This window comes from Prinia subflava, chromosome 7, assembly GCF_021018805.1.
Source record: "Prinia subflava isolate CZ2003 ecotype Zambia chromosome 7, Cam_Psub_1.2, whole genome shotgun sequence".
Classification (NCBI taxonomy): domain Eukaryota; kingdom Metazoa; phylum Chordata; class Aves; order Passeriformes; family Cisticolidae; genus Prinia; species Prinia subflava.
In genome coordinates, this window is record NC_086253.1 from 23902544 (window position 1) to 23927185 (window position 24642).

The 24642-nt window shown below is 35.4% G+C and overlaps 1 protein-coding gene across 6 annotated transcripts in view; it reads right to left on the reverse strand.

Annotated features, from left to right (window-relative positions):
- ATP8A1 (ATPase phospholipid transporting 8A1) overlaps positions 1-24642 on the reverse strand; it is a 115877-nt gene that overhangs the window by 5677 nt on the left and 85558 nt on the right. For all 6 annotated transcript variants that reach the window (XM_063401853.1, XM_063401852.1, XM_063401855.1 and 3 more), the window contains 4 exons: positions 23104-23160; positions 22545-22652; positions 10689-10777; positions 10172-10264 (listed from right to left, as the gene is read on the reverse strand). In XM_063401853.1, the coding sequence (XP_063257923.1) occupies positions 10172-10264; positions 10689-10777; positions 22545-22652; positions 23104-23160 (347 nt within the window). The remainder of the gene's footprint in view (positions 1-10171; positions 10265-10688; positions 10778-22544; positions 22653-23103; positions 23161-24642) is intronic.

Below are 24642 nucleotides of genomic sequence, written 5' to 3' on the forward strand. Positions count from 1 at the left end.
CCTCTTGATTTGATATTCACTGTGAATTACAGCCTGTGTTTCAAGAAATACCAACCTATCACTTAAACATTTCTGACTGATCCAGCCCCTCTCTATGTAAACCGGTCCAAAAATTAGTCCAATTAAAAAAGACACATATCTTGTTTAATATGAGTATATGATTTGATATTGCTACAGTTTTGCTAGATTAGCAAAGTTGTCTCTTGTGCAATGATGTAGTAAGAAAAACAGATTTCACACACCTCATGTTACCAAGTTTTGATTACTCAAATTACTTTTTAATATTATTGTCAATTAGCTCAACAGAATTACCTTCCTAGGTTATCAACCAGACGAAGTGGTGCAAGGAAAGGAATAAGACTGCTTTCCTTACTAGACTACCATTCAAACCATTAAATTAGAAATATTCACTCTTTCTTCAGTGACTATATACTTCTTATATATGAAGCTGAACCACTGTTTAAGCTGGAGAGACTGATGGTTTGTCTCACCTTTCTGTTCCCCTTTAGTTGGGTGGTTAAAGCGTATGGCGAAAGCGTATTTTCCTTTTCTAAGTTGGAAAAGGAAAATAAACCTACTATTTCCACACTCATAGAGGAATGCTAACTGGAAAATCTACAGGGCAAGGTGATAGGCAGGGGAAACTGCTTCTGTGGCCATGTTTTGAATAAAAAGATGGAATGAGACTTCCTTGTAAGAAAAAAATTAGGTATCAGTTCCAAGAAGGTAGTTGGCATCTGCTGACTGAATCAAGAACGGAGAGGCTGACGTACTGACACATTCTCAGGGCTTTCCTAAGCTAACTCTCTGGGGATTTTTTTCCATCCTGCTTGCTCCTCTATGCTGTGAAAGAGCCTTCTTTTTTAGTTCAGAGCTGTAAACTGTTAAAGTGACAACACTAATAAAAAAGGTATCTTCACATAAGATTGGAGACCAAGGAGGTGGAAGACCATGGGTACATTTGGACACAGGTATCAGCTGTATCTCCTTTGCAATACATCTGTGAAATCCTTATTAATGTGATCCTTAATTATCAGCAAATTTCTATGAAATGTTTGACAGTTGTTACTTTCTAATAAAAAATATTTTATTAAAACCACTAGCATGCCTATTGTAGCATTCTTGGTATCATTGTTCTTTACTTGTGTTCCCGAGTGGAATGTTCAGATTGCTTAAAGGCTAAGCAGTGAAAACACTACCTTTAAGTTTTACAACAACATGAAGTATGCACGTCTAAGCTGATGTATAATGAAGTTTCACAGCACAGATGCTGGTAAGGAAAATACAAAATACATAGGAAATACACTTGAGAAAAGTGCTTTCAGCTGTCCAAGGATTAAATTCTGTCCTTTTTCTATACTTGAAATACTGTGGGCTCTCCATTATAAATCACCCTGTTGCCATTCAAAAGGATATTTAAATATCTACATGTGAAGCCAAGAAAACATGGTTTCGTAATTAAGCAGTGTCAGATCACAGTAACTAAATGCCTTTGCTCATTTTGTGTACCTACATGGATGAGCGGAGTATTAACTATTTTTGAACATGAAATGTATACCTTTACAGGTAATTAAACAGGCAATCACAGCTGTAGAAAAAAAATTACTCCTTTATGTATTCCTGACCAAGCACTTAGGAGGTCTAAAAATAATTTCTCAGTGAACTGAATTAAAAACAGTGATGTCATGAAGCAGCATTTGAAGTATATATCTCTAAGGACATTTCCACAAGTTTGGGCTGTTATTCATGTTATTAGTCCATGTAAGATTCAACACAGTACAATATTTTTGCAGTTACTATTAATACTGTTGTTTCTGTTTAAGCATTATATGTGGGTTATCCAAAAAAACCTTTCTGAACAATAGTTTATGTAAAAATACTATCCTTTTGCCTTAGTCACTTCAATTTTAAGTAGAAATGGCTTAGTGACATTTCAACTACAACGTCTCTAATGATAGGATCGTACTTTTTGTGGTACAAATTTGTTAATACACTGAAATTGCTCTATTATTTATGCTATCAAGGTACCCTCCAGTCAGTAGTATTCCAATACAAAAGTTTACTTTCTGTTGGAAAAGCTGCTGTGCAAAATTTGCTTGTTCTTACTCAAGATATAGTCTGACTTAACTGATAAATATATAGACTTAAACAAATTTTAATGTGTTGCTTATAGAAGAACCAAAAGTATTTTTGGACAGTTTTGGTGAAAAGCTCATGAAACATCCTTACACATACTGAAACAGCAAGATACAATAGCAGGGCTCTTCCTGAGCCTTCAATGAAAATAGTTTACAAAATGTTTCAAGTCATCGTTGTAAAAATATAGTGATAAATCATAAAAAAATATTTTGCATGGATAGCATATTTTAGGACTGTATTATCATGTCCTTCTTTTAAACTGCATTCTAAAGTACAATAAAAATAGGTTAAGAACAGTATTTTAAGTTATTTCAATGTCAATGCCAATTTTTATCCTGATTTTTAGAAAAGAGTCAAAAGTGCAAATTTGTATTTAAATAGAAAATTCCTATCCTAAGAATCTGTGACAGGAAAACACCAAAAGGGCAAAGCCTTACAATATTAGCTGTAATTAAATGAACTCAATATGATGTCAACACAGTTCTAAAAATGTGCAACAAACATATTCTAGCTGAAAAAAGAGCAAATTATCAATATTATGCTTCATAGAATCATAAAATGGTTGGGGTTGAAAGGGACTTTAAAGATCATCCTAGTTCCAGTCCTACTTCCACTAAATCACATTGCTCAGAGTCCCATTCATCCTTCCAGGACGCTTCCAGGAATGGGGCATCCACAACTTCTGTGAGCAACCTGTTCCAGTGCCTCCCACCCTCAACAGTAAAGAATGTAAATAAATATGTAAACCCTCTTTCAGTCCTATCACTACATGACCTTATAAAATCTCCTGGCTTTCTCGTAGGCCCCCTTCTCAGTAAACATTCAGATACTGATTGATTGATCCAGAAGAATCCTGACCTATCTGTGGAAGCTGAGACTTTTACTTTGTGTTTAGTATTTTTAAGATGGGAGTGGACAGAGTGGAAAATATTTCGAGTTATCCTTCTCACTTGTTCCTAGTTACTTTTTAATCAAGCAGTGATTTCTATCTTCTTAGGTTATTTTGGCATTTTATGAGAACAAATCCCTTCTTCTGCCACAGCAGAAAATGGTATGCGCAGAGGGATGCAACTAGAATAAGAAAGCCTCATGTACCTTAAACAGATGTAGAGGACATTCCTTACCCATTTAACTACTTACTTTACTCTGGCAACTAGTTAATCCAAGCTTCTGCAATTTAGGAGACTCAACAATGTTCACAAAAGTTGAATCAAATTTTTGTAGATGCAAGTAAATCAGCTCATCAGATCACTTCTTTAACAATGAATACTTTCTCCATAAAAGGTAAAGTTTTGGCTCTATTACCTGATTTTAGAAACTACTAAAATTATCACTTACATTAAAAAATAATGGAGGGAATAAAATATTAAGAGACATTGAGTTGTGTAACATCCAGTGATTTGCATGTGAGGTGGATTCTTGTATCCTTCAGAAATATTGGCCTAAAAGTAACTTTGTGGAGAAAAATTAGATCCGAGAAAGATATTCTAGCAGGTCTAGAAGCTGTCATGGAGCACTCATAACTATTTAACTGTGGGATAAAATGATAATTACAAAACCAGTGGTGAAAACACCAAGCTCATTTTACATATATAAGAAGAGATTTGGAAGACTTGCTGTGTGTAGAATGAGGGAAAAGCATCCTGCCTAGACAACTAAAGTTAAAGGAGCTGAATTGGGAATACAGGTGAAGTCTTGGGAATACAAGTATGCAATACTAAAAAGGTAGGTTACCTTACTTTTTTCTATACCCATAAGATGTTCCCCTTTTAGCACCATCCAGTACTAATGTCTATCGGGATTTTTCCCGATAACTTTGAGGGTCTAGCTAGCGGAGAAATGGCTTAATAAAATAGCGAGACGGCTTCTCAGGATATGTTTTGTAAAATAAAGTTTTAATAACAGGAAAAATAATAAACGTTACAAAATGAAAAGAGATAAGCTGAGCACAGTGTACTAAGCACAGCTACACAGGCTAAGGCACTCTCAAAAAGCCTCGTGTACTCTTATGCAGGCCCTTTAGTACTCGATGGTCTAGGTGGGCTTTTTTGGCTTTTGGCTCAATGAGATGGACACTAGACTTTGAGGTGCACTTCTAAAGTCCTATCACTGTGTCCGTGCTGGGACTGAGCCAATTACAGCGAGTAGGCTATAGAAAATTCTAGCTTCACTTCCTTATATGGAAACACCTGCTCGGGTACAGAAATGCACGACTACATCTCACCCTGTAAAATCATATTAAAAAAAGAAAAAAAAAGAGAAATAGTTACTTTGAAAAAATTCTCACTTTTGTTCATAATTGTGATTGTGTCAATAACTTATTGTTATTTAACAATTTGGTTTATAGTTAAGCTGTAGTTTTATGGATTACAAAATTTTAAATTTGGTACTTTCTTTTTATTAGTTAATCTTTTAAATTTAATATTTAGTCTCAAATTACATATGAATTTTATTTTACTTTTTGTTTGGGGAGATTTTTTTAAGTGAACTATATTTTCTTTTTCTTCTACATAAAGATTTGATAATAACTTTTAACATACAACAACGAACAATTTTGACATGACAATAATAACTTCAAAAATTTTAACAGTGCAACTTTTATAAAACTTAAGTCTCTGCTTCAAACGTATTTTAGTGTCTATAGTGCTGGGCTGTGTCAGAATGGAAAAGTCTTTTTGAAGACACAGTCTGTGGTCACTCTGGGTCTTTTTGTATGTTCTTTTTGAGGTGTGTTCTGTTCTCCTTTCTTCTTTTGTAGTTGTGACTCAACTTCTTTTGCAGGAACTTTCTTAGAGTTTGTACTTGTGGAGACAAACAAAACCTTTCTCCCTGCCATAAAGGACAGGCTCTAAAATTTGTCTTGTTTTCAGAATTTTTATGAATATGAGAGATTAAAAAACATATATATAACTTTGTTCAACCTTTCTACAATAGAAAGCACTACACCTTCTCTCATTTTTATCTTTTAAAGAGCATTTTTAGCTGTTTGTGTGTTTTTTAACAATAGATTGGCTTTTGAATGAATTAGTTATAATATGTGGTAAATTTGATATGTTGAAAAACTTCTGTAATTTTAAGAACTGTACATTTAGGAATGAGAAATGTTTACAAGAGATGTTTTAATTGTCTTTTTTGGTCTTTTTCTCCTTTATGTGTTGAGGTAGAATATACTTTAAAAAGTGTGTGGTTAGACAAGTGAATTTGTTTGAATTGTTTAAATGGTTGATATTGCATGATACTTGTTTTTAATTTTGAGGGTTAACTTTTGCTGCTATTGATGGCGTAGTTAGTGTTTGGTAGTTTGGGCATGGTTGCACAATTGTCTTAATTTGACTTTGAGATATATGCGACACTTTTTACAAGAGCTGATGTATTTTGATGTATGGTTAAAAGTTTGCTGTTACCTTGCTATTTGCTATAAAACTTAGGAGTTTAGTGTTTGCTTTAACATGTGACACAATACAGTTGCTGTTGAGAAAAAAGGAAAAAGATTAGTATTTTAATGTGAATTTTACAATTGATTAGAACTTTTTCTTGAGAGGTCTCTGCTCTCTCTACCAAACTTGCAACATAAAAATTTGTAAACATAAAATATGAACTTTGAAAAACATGTAGACAGTTGTTCTTTTTTGGTTTTGAGATATAGTTTTTAGACTTTTTTAAAATCTGATTTTTATTTTTTGGTGTTAGGATTCTACTACATGGTTATGAGATTTTAGATTTTCTTGACTTATTTATAAAACGAATTGTTTTTAGAGGAGTATGAATTTTGAAAGGTTTTCAATTTAATTATAGAGATGAATTTAATAATTAGAGATTTTTTTTTGGAATATTTATACGGGCCATTTTTGAAAACTTTTGAATTTTGAATTAACTATTTCAGTTAAAGATATGAGCAAGCAAAATATTTTTGCAGAATCTTTTCCTGTAAAGGAAAAATTATTTAGGAATTCGCTTTTATAATTAGTTTGGAATATAAATTTTTTGGGCAAGTTATTACAATCTTCTTGCTTAATTGACAAAACAGAAAAGAAAAACTTTTTGTTTTGGAATTACTTGGTAGTCTTTGTGGGATCTTAATGAAAAAATTAACTTATAAAGTTTTGGGTTTCTTGTTAAAACTGCAAAATAAAAGAATAGGTCAGGGTTTTAAGGTATTTTGAGCTTGCTGCTTTGGTGGATTCTTGTGGTGGTTTTCATGACAGTTTTCTTTTGGACGAAGTCTACTTTGTATCTTGGCTGCTGGAATTGAACTGTTAGCTGTCTCTGTTCTGTTTTCTTGGAGGGTTTTAGACGATGATAAACTTTCACTGCTTCAGTCTTGCTCTGTCCTTGTTTTTGTTTTGTTTTGGTCTCTTGTCGCTAGAGCCGGGCTGGCTCTGGGGTGCTGGTTTCTTTCCTTATCTTGTGCTAGGGGTCTATGCTGGCTGATGAATCTTCTGAATCATCAGAGAAACTGCAGGACGTGTGGGAAACTTTCTGATTTTTCATCGGAGTTTGTTTACATTTCTCCGGCATGGGCGCTGCCATCTTGGGGAGGGCAAGTTCCGGGATGTCACATCCGGTTCCCACGCTCGTCACAGCCAGGGCGTGTCTGTCCAGGCTGTGGGTGGCAACTCGGGGTGGTGCCCGAGGCTTGGGACCGGCTATGGAGGGGGAGCCTCCCGTGCTGGAGTGGGAGGAGCTGAGCGACACATCAGATGGAGCATGCCGCAGTGTCGGGCTGTACTGAGCCCGCCCACGTGGAGCTACAGTTTCTGCCTCAGAGATGGGGAGAATTCCACGTTTTTCATTGTTCTGTGAGCCCGCGCTTTCAGGGCTTTGTTCAAAACTCGCGCGCTCAAAATTAACGGACTGGGATCGCCCGAATCTCGTACTGGGTGACTGAGGGGGTGGGGAGGGCAGTTGGAATGGAACCCTTGCCTGCTTGGCCAAGGCTGGCACAGGTCCCACTCCGGGGGTCTGAGGACGGCTCGGGGGAGGGCTTTGAGTCCTTCCCTGCCTGCTCCTCGGGAGTAAATCAAACTGGTTTTTTCTGGGACTTGGGGCATCAGAACTTGGATTTTTATCTTCATGTCTAAGGTGAGCAGGAGCCTTTTTGCATTTTACTTTCTGGGCTCTTTTTTTATGGTTGCTTTTAGAGGCTTTTCCTAAGGTTTCTCTTTCTGCAGTTTCAAGTGTTTTTTCACTGCTGAGCCTTTCGCCTTCTTCTGTTACAAAGTCTAACACAGTTTTAAAGATGGGTCTTAATTTTAACACAGTTTTTTTCTTTGAATTATACAACTTCAATCCTATTTTGTCCCAAAATTCCACTGTTACTGTTTCAGCTGTATTAGTGTCTGGATACTTCTTATAGACCCATTTCACAAGTTTTTTAAGTTCTTTCCTCTCAAACTTATAGTCTTGAATAGTCAGTTTATAATTAAAATAACAAAAGGTGTCTCGCTGTTCTACGGATTGCCGGGTCCCCATTGTCACTCACCAGAATGGCTCTTGTGATCCCCCGGCAGCTCTTGGTTGTCTCTGACTCTCTCAGGTCACTCGGTGATTAGCTGTTCTCTAGCTCTGCTAGACTGCAGCTTCTCTCTTCTAAAGAGTAATCTACTTTGTACCAGAATCGGTGTCCGGCAAAGACTCCCTTTCACCGGTATAGGGGTTCAGTCAAAAGGCTCCCTCTCAGCCTTTTTGACCCAAAAATGTGGTTTTATTTTCACGACCAAAAAAACCACTACGAGCTCGCTTTTAAAAAAACGAAAACTAAGAGCAAAATGGCCTAGCTGAACGTGAGGGCTCTCTGTCAGCAAACTTCGACTCAGTTACCCTAATGTAGGGTCCCTGTTCGGGCGCCATTTATCGGGATTTCTCCCGATAACTCCGAGGGTCTAGCCAGCGGAGAAATGGCTTAATAAAATAGCGAGACGGCTTCCCAGGATATGCTTTGTAAAATAAAGTTTTAATAACAGGAAAAATAATAAACGTTACAAAATGAAAAGAGATAAGCCGAGCACAGTGTACCAAGCACAGCTACACAGGCTAAGGCACTCCCAAAAAGCCTCGTGTACCCTTATGCAGGCCCTTTAGTACTCGATGGTCTAGGTGGGCTTTTTTGGCTTTTGGCCCAATGAGATGGACACTAGACTTTGAGGTGCACTTCTAAAGTCCTATCACTGTGTCCGTGCTGGGACTGAGCCAATTACAGCGAGTAGGCTATAGAAAATTCTAGCTTCACTTCCTTATATGGAAACACCTGCTCGGGTACAGAAATGCACGACTACAAATGTCCACATTCTTTTCTGCAACTCATTCTTCTACAGCTTTTGCTCTTTGCAAAGAGCACAGAGCATATATTGCTTCAAAGCTCACTGATAGATGAGTTGGTTAATCTGGAGGAAGACGTTGCCCTTGATCTGCTTGAACGATCACTGCCACTAGAGAAAAGCATCTGTAACAATCAATTTACATCACCTTTAAAGCAAGAGAACTCAGTCTTGCGAGCACTGGTTAGGTCTAGCAGTGATGAAGGAGAAGTAAGCTCCAAGTAGGCATTGCCACCAACCAGGGGATTCTGCAGTATTCCCAGTGTGAGCATCTAGAGCCTGAGAGGAGACTGCATGCAGGTATGTCCCTTCAGCAGCCCACCTCACTATGGTGGTGTTCCATGGGTGGCAGGATAAACTTCCAGGGCTTCTGGCTCCTCCCCTGTTCCTTGTTACCTTGAAAGATGAACCCAACTAGAGACAAAACATTCTTGTGAAAGCTCTCACACAAACTGGATACTCCCTCATTAAAAATGGTGGTTATCACCTTGGTATCTGATGTAATTTGATCTCAACCTGGTAAATCCTAGTTAACTGTTTCCCACTTAACTTGATCCCTCCTGAGGAGAGATAACAATAAGATTATGGTAAAGTATCTTTATGAACAAAAGGTACTTTCTGAAAATTTAACCTAAAGCAAAAGAAGTGGCTGTGTTTCTTCTGGTCTCTTTCTGTGCATAGCTTGGTAGGAAAAAACCCTTCTTGGCTACGCTTTTTGCCATGAAGATACTAAAAGAACAGCAGTCCAAAGAAAAGAAAGAACAGGAAAATCAAGTATCAGCAGTTTTGGCTTTTTTTTAGACTTCACAAAACTCATGAAAATGAAGACAAGAAAAGAAAGCTCTAGTTCAGCCAAATGGCACTAATGAATTGGAAGGGGGGGAGAGGGGGATTTTGTCATCTCATACATTCAGCAAGTGCTCGCTACAAGTTCAGCTTGGGCTTAAAAAGTCTGAAACATTTTAGTGAGTGCACACCTTTATGCTGAGTTTGCATGTAGAAAATGTCCAATTGTTCAGCTTTCCTTCTCCCTTTTCAAATTATCGGCCTGGTCCATGAAGGAGGACGTAACAAGGGAATTCTTGTGGAGTTTAAGCTAAAAATTTTACTTACCTCAAATAGGTTAATCAAATTAATTTGCTCTGGACTGGAATTAAATATAAAGCCAGATTGTTATACTCAATTTCAAAAAATCCTAGACACATTTTTTGTCTGTCCCTATGCTACTGAGCAGCTTTTAAAGAATTTTTTTTTTTTTTGTGCTTAGGCCCTGTTTACAGTTATGCTAGAAAATGATGCAGGTTTAAATTCATTTTGTTCTAACCCATTTTCTTACTTTTTGTGAAATCAATTGTGAATTAATTGTTAACACAGGGAAAAGTGACAGAATTAAAACTGCACCTCAAGCTTGTTCTGTAGATAAGAAACAGAAAACTGTTTCTTTACTCTACAAGTACATTACTTTCATAATGTAATTTAGATTGTGGAGAAGTTGAAAGTATCAGCTACAAAAAACTGTATCAGTTAAAGCTTTTGGTAAAAACCTCTATGTAAGTTTATGAAAAAAGAGAGGCTCAGTAAACCTGAAGGTCCTTCACAGATGCCTTTCATTTGTACGGCTTTTGAAAAATAACCTTTTGTCTTTGACATATGTATAAAGCTAAAAATATTTTGCTTTTTTTTTAAAGACAATGTTCTACAGATTTTCAGCATACCTCTTGCCATGCACAACTGCTCCAGGATCCTCAGACTTTGCTTCCAATTCCTGAACTTCATCTACCAGTGTCTTGTAAGTAGCTCTCTTTACTCTGTAAGTACATAAAAAATACTGCCAGACTTACTCTTCTTGAAAGTGGAACAACAGATAGTTTTAATGCTATATAAATATTCAATTTATAAATCCATTTCCCCAGATTCAAAACTAAGCTTTACAAGAAGAAATATCAAAGAAACATCACAAATCCAAAGAATGTATTTTATCATTTGTTCTTGCAAATTAGAAACAAAAATATTTATAAATAAAACATTACAATTATTGAAACATTTAAAATAGTAATAACTCTTGTAAAAAAGTTTTTGAAAAACAAAGATGGTAAAAAAGAATTTTACATAATCACCAGAATTGATTTACATAATCACCAGAATCAATCCTAATTTGTTTTTTATAATTATTAATTAGAACACATATTTAAAAGTCAGTACTTCTGTAACTACCAGCATTTCTGTACTCACACTTTGTATACTATATCAAGAAGTAAAGCTGTCATAGGAATATACAGAAGTCCCATCCAAAACACTCCAGAGCTGAACATCATAGCTGCCTGAAGAGAAAATGCACAAAATGTGATGCCATGACAAGAACTACAAAAAAAAAAAAATCTTAGAAATATCAAGTAGTTTGTTGAAGCTATCAAAAGGAAATTTAAATGAATCATTCTAGTCTGACTAATGGGAAATACAACTTGAACTCCTTTATAAAATCCCCTGAGTTGCAACATTAATCCAACAAATAGTAAGCACTATTTCATGTTGAGAAGCTTGTAGACAGACCCACTGCTTAGCTCTTTGCAAGGGGGAATCACCCCTCCACAATGCTGCTCTACACCACTGTGCTGATTACAGGCATTTCCATTAAAATCAGGTTTATCAAAAATCCACCCTTTTCTGACTTTCTCAATACATTATGAGCACAGTTTTCCAGTTTACAATCTACTCTAACAGGATGTAAGTTTCTGACCCTTCATATGGATACTGGATACTGTTACAATTATCCTGCAATATAACTTGGATCAAAGTTATCTCCCACAGAATTCGCTGTACCACAGCTCCTACACTGCCACACACTCCTGTTAAACATTGCTTAAAAATGAGATATAAGGAAACAACTATTTATGTAGTTATGAAAGAATGCAACATATTGTTAAATGAAGATCATACACATTAACACATGGTGAAATATTTAAAAACCACATAATGATTTTTGTCTGTGTATTTATTTTTTCTATACACCACTATATGTAATACATAGTAATTTCTTCTGTTCATAATTTGGTCTGTAGTAACAGTAAAAACGAAAGCATATTGAATGGCCAAAACGAACATCACAATATATAGACACCAAAGGAAAACAGTCTTTACCCTTGTAATTCATGCTCAAATGTCTACATCAATAATATTATGGATGCAAAGAGTATGATAAATACTTACTGAAGCACGTTACTAGAGGTTTGATTTGCAGTCAGTATTAGAAATACTTTTATAATGTCATTAGATTGTAGAAAGGTTGAAAGTAACATCACTACACAACAGCCTTTCAAATCCTTTGTTTCATTACTTGGAGACTAATTTCTTTCACAGGTTAAGCCTCAATACGTAAAATAAATAAGCTGAAATTTTGCTAGTTTTAATTAGCAGACAAATAGTAGGTAGCTTGCAGTAGCTGAAGTCTAATTTCTCAACATGCACACATGAACATTTTAGAATTATGCTCAGTATGCTGATATATGAAAACAGGAGTGAATTATTTTCAGAATAAAACCCTAATTCTCATATAAGCAAAAAGTTCAATTTACCTTGTTTTTGTATCCAAATTCCGAATGACACTGATGCTTTGGAAAGCATTAGAATGCACTTTAAAAATGTTGTAATCTTCTCATGGTTATGTTAAAAGGACATAGATATTGCCCTGAGATTCTACCCACTACTTCTGTCAGCAGCTGTCAGCAAAGGTGTAAACACTGAGCAGTGGCAGGTCCAAAAGAAAACAATTCATATTTTCAAAGCAGAAGAAAAATTGGCACCAGGAAGTAGACGAAACAGTGAAGAAAAAGTATTAGCAATCTCTTTATAAGCAAAACCTGACTTTTGACATATTTGATGAAATACTCATTTTCTAGAACAGGAGCTAGTAGGAAATGTCTATCACAAAGGGATTTTGCAAGACATTTTCTAATTAAGTAGCAATTAGCTAGACAGCTCCCTTAAAAACAAGAAAAAGAGCATAAAAATACAACTTGAACTAATTACGATTATTACTTCCTATTATTAACAACATTTTTTATTTATTTATAAGAACATAGTGAAGAGCTGTCCTTGTGTTAGCCACCCGGTATTAAATGTTTGCTGGTGAAACAGCAAAAGTGATAATGTAGGTCTTAGGATGTTAATTCTGACCATTGTAATGCTAACTATGAATGAAGGAACAACTGGCGCCTACTATTCACTCCATCCAGCCTTTGGCTTTACAAATGAACAACATGAATTGAGGTAAAAAAAAAGTTTTTCTGCGTCATATTTGAAAGCCTGTCAGATTTTTTTTCTTGTACAGAGTTAATCCAAACCTAAAAGATTTAAAGCCGACATTCGCATTAAAGACAGAGGCCCTCTTTGTATTTTTTGGATGAAGAGGGGAAAAAATAAAATCCCACAGAGGTATTTCCTTCCTTTCTGTACAAGAAAGCTCCCCCCTCACTCTGTAGAAAACATTTTTGTCTCTAACTTTTCACATCTCTCTACACATAAGCAGGTCATCTGGGAAATGGCAAACCAATCCTTTTCAGACAATGGCACTAACAGGAGCAGCCTGTTCTGGGGACGGACTCTGGCTGCCTCTGTTTGTGGTTTACAAATTGTTCCTAATGTGAGAGATTTGTGGTCTATGCCAAGTCTTCCCCCTTTAGGCCTTGTGAAACCAAATGGAATCTGCCACAAAAGTGGCTCCCAGGGGAATTCAGAAGTAATCCAAAATGAGAGCTGGGAAGCCCAGTTAATTGTAGGACGTACAAATCCTGCAGGGAAGATAAATAATTTGTTCTACGTGTAGCTCATGCTCAATATTAAGACTTTCTAAAATAAATTAACTTTTTTTTTTAAGTTTAGATTTTTATATAGGTTCTCATTTTTCAAAAAGGACAAAAAATGCTGAGAAATACTCCTTTTCATGACTTAGTGGCTGATAAGAAATGCTGGCTGCAAAACATTTTAATGCTTTCCTGAAGATGTAGTGTTAGGAAATTACATGTCAGAATGAGCAGAAAATATTTGCTTTTTCCTCATTATGAAATGATCTGCCAAAACAGCTAGATCAGATTTTAAAAAACCTCTTAAAAATAAGAAGAGAAAGATGAAAACAGTGGTAAAATTCTTGCTGCAGAAAAGCTTATCCTTTTCAGTTTATTTCAAGTATCATCTAGGTACACATCCCCTTCCTATAAACTACAGAGCTAAAAAATACCTCAGCAGCATCAAACCAGCAAAAGTTTTTCTTCTCAACCTACAGAAAAAACTTCATTAATAGTAATGTTCATGTGTTTGACTTCATATATGCCAAAGTATTTACTGTTGTAGTACTAAAACAGATCTGCATTAACTTCCAGTGCAATGAAGTTCCTGCAACTAAGTTCTTGTATTGCCTCTAGTCTTTCTTTGCTATGTAGAGATGTAAAAACATCTTTTAGCTCCTTTTAATTAAGAACTGTGTTCCTCAGAATTGCAAAGAATAAAGTTCCTCTCTATTAGAATCTCTGGTTATTGGGTATATTAACCAAGACAGACCACTGGAAGCAGAAAAGATAAATTGAGAAGTTCAAAGATCAGCTCAGCTGTTCCTGTTTGAGGGAACGAGAATGTAACTACTGAATATGGAGAAGGATCTTTGAAGTATATCTGGGAATAGCAGATTCTGGCTCACAAATAAATGTCTGCTTCTAGACCAAGTACAATTAAACCTTGAAGGTTTGAGGAATCAAAATGAAAATGACCTATTGGGAATTAAATGGAAAAAACCCCAATCCTTAGACAAATGCTTTTGATTCCTGAAGTGAAAGAAAAAAAAGCAAACTTTAAATGTAAATTATTAAATAGCTAAAATATGTTAGTATCAGAATGGTAATGTAATTTTAGTGTCTCAGCTAGGGAGAGATGACTAAATGGATATGTTTTATGATATGAATTCTGATTAACTTAAAAAAATCATCAATAAATCACTGATTTTCTCTGAGGTAATAATATTCTCCACAAATATACACCAAAACTTTTTTTCTCTAAACAAGAGGTTCACATAGTTATAGAAAAGAAGACATACAGATTACTGATTATTGTTTTGTAAAGACTCACAGTTCTTAAAAGACAAGATGGGAAAACCTGGAAGGCGGATGAAAATGTGCAAAAAAGTAGGATAATGCCTACAAGAACCTTCTGCTGAGAATGGGCTTGAGAAATATTTTCAAATATGAAGGAAAAGCCTAGCTTTTATTATTGCTTTATTTCAATGTTCTTGAAAATTTAGTACATCAGTTATTCCCCCTGAAATGAAGACATTGAATTTGGATAATATTTTAAACCAGTCTGGTAAAAAAGCAATACAACAGCAAAAAAACCCCAAACAAACAAAATAAACAACCAAACCCCCCAAAAGACAGAAAGAAATCACAGCACAACTACTCTAGATATTAGCCATTGAAGGGTGGCTATATTCCACGAGTTTTGTGATAACGAAATGAGAATTGATAGACTTTGGTGTTGGCTTACCATACAGAGCTCAAAGCAATTTTTAGAAATAGAGATTGCTAACTCAGTTATCTACCAGGTTCCCTTAAAAGCATGGCACAGTAATTCTCTTGTTTGGAGGAATTCAGAGAAATCATTACTTCCCAAATTTTAGGGGTATTATAAATAACTCTCCCTGCTAAAACTTAGGAAAAGTACCTAGCAAATTTTCTTAAATATACAACCATTTAAATTTATTTATTATGCAGAAGTTATTAAAATAATATTCAGCTGTTTTTAAAAAATGCATGAAACAAGTATCCATTAATAGCACCTTTTACAGCTGGGTAAGACAGCAGGGTGCAAAAGATCCTCATGGAGAAGCTGTTGATTTATGGGCTGGATAGAACGACTGTGAGGTACACTAAAACCTGGCTGAATGGCAGCTGGTGATCAGTGTCAGGCTGGCTGGAGGCCAGGAGCTGAAAGCATACCCCAGGGGTCAATACCAGGTCCAGTTTCATTTAACATCTTCATTAAAGATCTGGATGAGAGGCAAAGAGTACCTCCAGGAAATCTGCTAATGACACAAAATGGGGGGAGGAGTGGCAGATGCAGTAGAGGATTGTGTTGCTATCCAGAGAAACCTCAAAAGGCTGAAGAAATGGGCTGACAGGAACCTCATGCATGAACAAGGAGGAATGCAAAAACCTGCACATGGGAAGGAACAACCCCAGGCAGCAGTATATCCTGGAGGCCACCCTGCTGGAAAGCAGCTTGGTAGAAAAGGACTTGGTCCCAATGGACACCAAGTTGAAAATGAGCCAGCAATGGGCCCTTGTGACACAGAAAGTGAACGGTATCTTCTGGCTTCACTAGACAAAGTATTGCCAGCAGATGGGAAGGCAGGTCCCCTCTACGCAGCACTGATGAGGTCACACCTAAGGAAGTCTCCAACTCTGGACTCCCCAGTACAAGAAACACAGACGTACTGAAATTAGTCCAATGTCCTGAAGCATCTCTCATACAAGAAAAAAACCCCAGAGTTAGTTGGGACTACAGCCTAAGAGAAGGCTTAGGGGGATCTTATTGATGGAGATACTCTGGAGTGGAGGGTGCAAAGACAGGGCCAGGCTATTTCCAGTGAAGCCTGTCACGGCACAAGAGGCAAGGAGAACAAACTAAAACTTGAATCTGAACATTAAGAAAACCTTTCTTACTGTGAGGGTGACTGAACAGGGACACAGGTTGTTCAGAAATGTACTGTCTCCATCCTTGGTAATATTCAAAAGCTGTCTGGATGTGTAAGGGGCAACTTGTAGTGTTGGAAGCATTAGACCAGATGAACTCCAGGGACCCATTCAACAGTTCTATGATTGTATTCTATCCTAAATACTTTGCTTTGTAGGCTTTGTGCTACATTAGACAAAATCCAATTCCCACTTTTGGATCAAACCTTATACAAACATCTTACTAGAGAAGACCTGTTCATTAAAGACTGAAGTTATTTGGAAAACTGTATTTTCAAAAAAGTTATTTGGTGTTTTTGTGTAAAAAAAACCTCAATGCAGTAAAGGCATTAAAGGATGCATATCTAATATTTTAATAAACATGATTCCATATAAGCAGGATACTTGGTATAATACAGAGTGAAGTAATATTTAAGAAACCAATGCTGTCAATATAGTATATTCTAATACACCTTTCCTACACAGTGCAGCTAAATCTTCCCACAAGAAATATTACTGTTTTTCACAAGACTTCTGCAAACATCAATCAAAATGATCTAAAAATCTGTAAAATACATGCTTGTACCTTAACTCCAATTTCGGTCAGTAGTTTTATAAATCCCCTGGTTCACACAGAGCAGAAACAGATGGTGCTCTGGAGAACTTTACAGTGCATTGTCTACAGTACCTCAATAAATTATAAAAGTTTTGTGGATACTGAACTTTTGCTTTAGTATAAATGTCACACTTTTTACTCAAGTAAAGTATTATGATTCTGAGCTACCTTATTAATCATATAGGTGTAAAAAGAGGCCTAACAATTCAAAGCACATAACAGTAACAAGGAGCTTTATTAGTGTGAAATATACAACTTGATTGTCTATACAGATTGATTTGTTTTTCACCCCTCCAGATTTTTTCAACAAAGAGATAACCATACCAGTTTAGAAATGTATCTATTTTTATAATTTAAAAATCAGTCTTTTTTCTTTAAGAGGACTTAAAGGAAAAGTAGACCTATTAACTGCAAGGATGGAAGCACTAATGGAAGGTTCTAGCAGCTCTACAGCCTACCGACACATGAATGGAGGCTGCTCTTATTAGGTGATGTAAGTTATAGAAATTTCATTAGTTAATGCAATTATTGCAAAAGGACTACAGAGATATAAAAACATAGAACAATTTAATCACAGCTTCATTTATTTGTGTAGTCATTATACACAATACGACAAAACACGGACAACTGACAACTCCCTGAATCACAGATTAAAAATGCATTTTGTTCAGAATCACAGAACAGTTTTCTGTGTATTGAAAAGCTTCAAAGAAAAAAGAAAATACACCTACAAAGCTTATCAAATATGAAGAGACTTGGCCTTTACTTTTAAAAACTTATGCAAACTTCATCTGGCTTAAACAGAAGATACCGTAAGTTAATATATTTTGAAATTATATTTTAATTATCTATTTGTTAGTTTTATACATAGAAGTATCAATCTAATTTCTATCCATGCAGTAGAAAGACAGACCCAGGTAGTTGATTTTTTCAAATCTGGAATAAATATTTTCTTCTAGTCTGTAGTGACACCTTTTCTTGATATTAAATGCAACTTGTTTAATGTAGTGGGTCAAAACATACAATGTTAAACCTAACAAAAATGCCTACAAAGAATTTTATCTTTTCCCCCCTTTCTTTCCTGTGCATCTATATTCAAAAGCATGGTCTTTACTAGTAAAATATTAAGAAAATAACCCATAAAGTTCCTTGTTCACATGCTTCCACACTAGGCAGTACTGTCAGAAAATAAATGCATGACTAAATACTCCCACAGATGTAATGCAAACTGTAATATATTAAAGACTAAGCTACAGAGGCTGCAAAGCTGTTATAGAATCAGCAAAGCTGTTATAGAATCACTGAAAGCTTTTGAAATGTTTTCAGTATTTATTAAAAGCTGTGCATACCGATTCCTTCCCACAAAACAGTGTTTTGCTACTACTACCAAAATCCTCCTTGCAGAAAAGGTATTTCAATATTTTTTTATAAGTAGACAAAAGTTGAATTCCTAGTATTTTAGGATCTGTGTCTAAGACTAGAAGAATATAATCCCTAATTCTTAGAATAAACTCAAGGAAAGTAATTATTCAGTGTGTGATTTTAAAGTACACGCAAAATAACATGAAAGTAAACAGTAAGTTCCACTTAATTAATGATAAAATATTTGTGTCTTGTTTCTACTAAAAGATTAATGAAGATGATTTGCTACAGTACCTGAGCTAGCTACAGATACTGTACTACATAATTAATTAGTTAGGTTATCACCTCTTTTTATCACATATACTTCTTCAGTTTTATGGCCTATTTTTCCATTTTCTTTAGCTTCATAAAGCCCATTGCTTCTCTGGTAGTTTTCATTCATTTTTCCTTCTAGCCTGTGTCTGCCAAAAGACAATGGTGAACTGACAGTTTTCATCTGAACATCATCAATCAGGGAAAATGAATGAAGTTTTCTTCACTTGGAACTTTATTTCTTGAAGAAAAATACCCCACAATTGGAATAGGAATTGTTTTAATGCTGACATGTAACTGGTTTCAGAATTTTAACATGGAAACATTTCAGCTACTATAACCTAGATGCCTACTATCAAACTCTAACAGATAATCAGCTACAGAACTACCAATTATTCATATCAAAACATATCAAAATACTTGACTCACATAAGTAACTCACCTTACTTATGTGCGTCATAAGTCAAATTTAAACTATTCTGGTGCACCAACTATTTGGCAACAAGTTTATTATTTACCACTACTTACAGGACCTAGAATTACTATACCATGGAGAGCCATGTAGTGACCACACTGTGAGAAATAGTAGTGTATAGGTGGATGAGTTGGCCTAGTGCAGATCTACCAGTCTTGAAAAAACAGAAAACAAAGGTCTTTATGCCAGAATTGGCTCAGCATTCTAGATTAACTCGACATTTTAGATCAAAGGGGTCCCTGTGTGTTTTTGTTCTGGGAAAATTCAGCAAAAGAGAGAGACAGAAAAATATACTTGATTATACTATTAAGAACATGTCAAAGAAAGGGGTCTAGTGGCCTAGACAACCCAGAAAAAATGCTGCAACTGTCCTAATTTTTCATTTCACTACAATCTTTCCTTCTGTGATCCCAACATACAGCAACCTATATGTAAAAGCCAACTTTAATTATATTCTGTATAATTGGAACAATACAGAAAATGATGGAAACAATTAGTGTAAAAAGTCAGAAAAATTTGCAAAAAAATGTGACATATTTGCTTCTTTGTTCAGTAAGTGATTGGATGATGCTTGGATAGTAAAAGAAAAACACAAACCAACAACTCTTATGCTTTAACTTTGGGCCACTAGCTTTAGTGCTCAAACACAAGAGTATTAGCAGCATAAACTGACTTTTCTTCTGTTACAACTCAATCTTTTCTCAAGTCATTACCTTGTAGTGTTCTCCATTGAAATACATTTATCAGAGTTGAATATTTTATAGGAATGGATACAAAAAAAAGAGTTTCGAAATATTTAGATCAAAACCTTCCTCTGCATCCAATGAATGAGTTTTCCATCACCTTCATATTCTTTTTTTCTCCACTTCAAGAGCACTAGAATTTTATTTTCTTGGAACAGAACCAGGAATACGCAGGAAGAATCGTACTATTTTCATGACATTAAGATGAAGAAAGACCGAATCCTTATTAGAATGTTTCATTAAGTTCTTTTTTTGAAAAAGACATGAAGAATATATTTGTAGAACAAATCATCTATCTGGGACTTAATTGTGGAATGAATATTGTGTCAAGAATACAGACTGGAAAGACTATAAACCTACTAAGACTGAATTGTTACCAGCTCCAAGAAGAAAAAAGAGAATGCCTTTAAACTTTCTAAGGACCATAGTTGCATTACTTACAACTATATATCCTTATAGATCTGAAGTTTATTAAAAAAGAGGGCATTTTAAATGAACACATTTGGGAAAAAGAATGCATAAAAGTCCCCTTCAGCATAATTTCTCAGATCATACCAGCTAAAATGGACAAAAAGCTAAGAAGCAGACACCAGTTTTTGACACACTAACTTTTGCCAAGTAGAGTTGGATGAATTTTTCAAGTCTGACTCGCGCATTTGAAGAAATCAGGCAAACAGTATTTGCACATGCAAGCAGAGTTGCCTATATGGATTTGTTTCTATCACATCACAACCTTTTGCACAGATAAATCTGCAAATCTTTTAGTTTCAATACTTATGGAATGCCTGACTTGGTACAGAGAAACTCACTGAATGCTGCCCTGCCAGAGACCCCTCAGCCAGTAGAGGGGCTTCCAGGAAAGCATTCAGAAACCTCACTTCCAGTCTGAGCTGCAGTATGCATCAACAGGACCTTCAGCCACGCAGAGTGCAGTGCAAAAAGCTAGACCAGAGTTTTGAACGTAAGCTTTAATGGCCTATGATGCTTTTAGATGACTTTATTCTGACATCACAGACCTTGAAATATATTCCTAGCAACAAAACAAAACCAACCTCAGTCAACAACACCCCCTTCAAACAACTTCATACACATACTCACATCAAAACTACTATATACACAAACATGCATAATATCAAACACACTTACAAAATAAGACTACCCATTTCAAGTACAGATAAAGTTTTATCACAACAAATAAATGATTTTAGGTTTGTAAGTCAGACTACTTTGGCACAATGTTGAATTCAAGCCCCAAGAGTATTATTTTTGTTGATAGCTACATCTCTTTAATGAAGAACCATTTCTAGAAGATCACAGGAACTACCTCAAAACCAGGTGTTTTCACAGTAACTTCAGAGTCTGAAAATGCTCTAACTAAAACATTGTTATTTCAATAGCGAAGTAGCCACTTTTATGTCATACTAGGTATAACACACCATTTTGTTTCCACAGTGCTTATTACTATGAAAGTTCTGCTGTCTTAAAAACCAAAAAGATTTTACAAAATCTCTAAAAACACCAAATTCCAAAAACATTCTGTTTCTTCTATAAACTACAGTTTATATGAAGAAAATGCTGAAGTACGATAGCTTCAATTACTTTAATTTACAATAATGTACAGAATTAGTTTTGGGTAGTGGAGGCAATATGGTTGGTAATGTAAAAAATCTACATATATACATTGGGTAAGATCTTATGATAGAGAGGAAAACCAGCTAGAAATTGTGTCATTTCAAATTCTTTTCCTTAGGTGTCCAAGTATTAAAGGTAACACGTGCTTTCCACTAAAACATAGTAGTTACAGTAATGCCTATATACTATTTTTCCCTGTAACTATTTAAATAGGAGGCTGGACTTATGAGTCTTAATTACTTTCAAGTGAGGGACAGATATGCACCTACATTTTCCACATCATGCATAAATTTTTAAATTGCTGAATTATGTCACAGTGGAGGTGGAGTTAAAGGGACTCACTCTTACTGGTGCAAGGCTTGATTTAGTTGATATGCTCTGAGATCCATTAGAAGAATATCTTTCTGACACAAGCAGGTATTCTCAGTTTCTGATTTCCACTGAGAATGCACACCAAACTTCTCAGCTCAGGAGGTACTGGTCATGCCCAGAAGCAGACTTAAGTGTTTGGGAAATGAATACTTCAGATGTTTCTGGAACTGAATGGTATTGAGACTTTGTGACTGAAGTTCCAGTTAAATCAGATAAGGCACCTAATATTCATGTTTGACGGATTAAATCCAATTTGGAATATTCAGAGCAGGTTTACACAGATGTGATTACAAATTAATGAGAAACCACTAATTACTGCAAAAGGTTAAAGATACATTACAATAATGCATTCCAAGGAGTGCATTAATAGAAAAGGAAGGTGCATGACAAGCAGTTTGTGCAATGTTATGGCACCTCAAATTTTTTTGAGGCATTTTACAGTTTCAAGTACTTGGTAAATTTGTAAAATTCAAGATTAAAAACAGCCTTAACCAGGCTATTACTGGTTACTTGATTATAAAAAATGCACCAGAAAAATAAGCACTGTAACTCTGAGTATTTCATTTGGTATTTCTTTTCTTTAAAAAATTAAAGCTTACCTAAGAACTGCAAAGCAGCTTACCTGTCTATTCTGCCTCATTAGACCACATATTCACACCCTGTTAGGTGAGCTCTATTTTCACAAGAGTAAGAATTGATTACATTTTAAATAAACATGGCTACCATATTGAAGGTATAAAAGACAGAATGACATATGCACCTCATAGTTAGCAGAAGAATCCAATAAAGATTAGGCCTGTATTACAGACTGAAACAGTATTTTTTCACACATTTGGATAGTTAGTTAGAACATATTTTTACCTCTCCTGACATATCAGGTGCCATAGGAATGACTGGCCACAAAGAAGAGTAGATTCCAAAAAACACTACCCAAAGTACAATGCTTCCCCAGATTGCTATATGGCTGAACTGTTAAAACAAACAAACAAACAAGAACTATTATCACAGATGCATTATAACATAACAACTTTGCTACCTAGTATTTACAATGCTATTTTGATATATGGGATCAATTTTCCATGCCTTGTATTAATTTAACTCTACTACTTCAGCTAGCAATTTCTAAAAGGAAAATGATGCTATCAGCAGCAGTATTACTGCATTTTAAGCCAATTTAAATTCAGTTGCAATAAGTCCAGAGTAATTAGATTTTTCTAGTTTAAGTATTACATTTGTCCTAATTTTCAATATTGAGCATTATATTTTGTATGAAGATATTCTGTCCTTCCCCACAGTAACCACAGTTTGATACTGATAAGCTGTTAAAGGTGCAATATAACAAATAAGAAGAAAGCAACACAATTATTCATTCATCATATTTCACAGAACATTTGAGAATATGGTAAAGATATTTGCTTACCAAAGTCCAATATGAGGTCTCTAATCCAGCCTTCAAACACACAGTGAGAACCACAAACTTAAGGAGAGAAAGATGGAGAGAGGATTCTTAATATGGGAATCTTATCATGCAGAAATTAATAGTTTGGTTAAACTTGCAGGAGAAGAAAAGAAAAAGTAAATTGCCACTAGAAGATTTAAGGTACAATCCAGTTAAGAAGTACTAGCTTCCACTAACAGTGACCACTCAACATGATTTGGAAAACTCTTCTTTCGCAGTAGAAATCTTATCCTTGCTTCTTAAAACTCTGTAAGTCTGGCTCTTACTAAGGTGTTGGCATCTTTATTGATGGTATTTTGGTTACAAGGAAAGGTTTGTGAAAAGTGTAGTAGTCCTCTTCAGTAGAGACTGAAGACCCTCTAGTTACAGACAGGATGACTACAACTTTCTACACCACGACAGACTTAGAACACATAGATGCTAGACTGAAAGCTTGCAATTGCTCAAGCTTATATTAGTCTAAACTTAAAAAACAACCAAAAGTTTTGTTCACTTCATTAGTAAATAAGTCATCTGCACCAAACCCTGGAAAGCTCAAGAGTTCAATGTTGGTAATGGAAGACTTATGTTCTTCATACAAATAACATGTTGAGTAGGTCTGTTATGCCATTTTCATTATTCCCTCTGATCTTTACTCTTTTTTTATCTTTACACTTTTCATGAAGCAGTCTCTGAAAACATCATGTTTGTAGGACATGCTCCATTTTATCTTACAGATGAGCAGTAGGAGAAAGTTTATAATCCCACAGCAAGGGATTCCTAGTTAATCCAGGAAAATTTTTTATCTCATTCCTTTGAAATTCACTCAAACAAGCTTTCTATTTACCAAGGAAATAGTTATTACATTTTGTAACTCACTCATGAATGTGTATCACAAGTTTTGCTTTACATGTGATCTGAAGAACATGAGGCTGAAAAGAGCAGTCTTTGTGACTGCTCCAATTCCAACAGCTATAATTTAAATTCTAGTTTGTTGGACAGCACAGATTGTCAGAGAGCTTGTTTGTATTGAACTTTACGCAGCCTCAGAAATTCAGAAGAAATGTACTTCAATCAGTACTGAAGCAACAGTTACATATGTATGACAAATCTTTCACTATGACTGGTGCAGAGAAGGATACAAATACTGCCAGAAAGCTTTCACCTATAAGCTTATACTTTCAATTCTGAAATCCTGAAATCTCGTATTTCAACTGTGCTACCAAGGACAAAAAAAAAAAAAAAAAAAAAAAGTCACAGCACCGCAATTTCATTATCTTAAACGTGTGAAATCTAATTATAAGAAAAGTGAGGACAATTATGAGTATTGTAATTTGCTTGCTCTATCCAGTTTGGGTTCTGTATTTGGATGCATTAAAAGAAACAGAATTATGGAAAAATAACCCAAACAAACTCATTTGGTACACGTGTTTGCTACTTAGGTCAGTCGTAAGAAAAGTAAACATCCTTCAGGATGAGATCAAACATTCCTGCTGCCTAGACAAAATGTGTACACAAAAC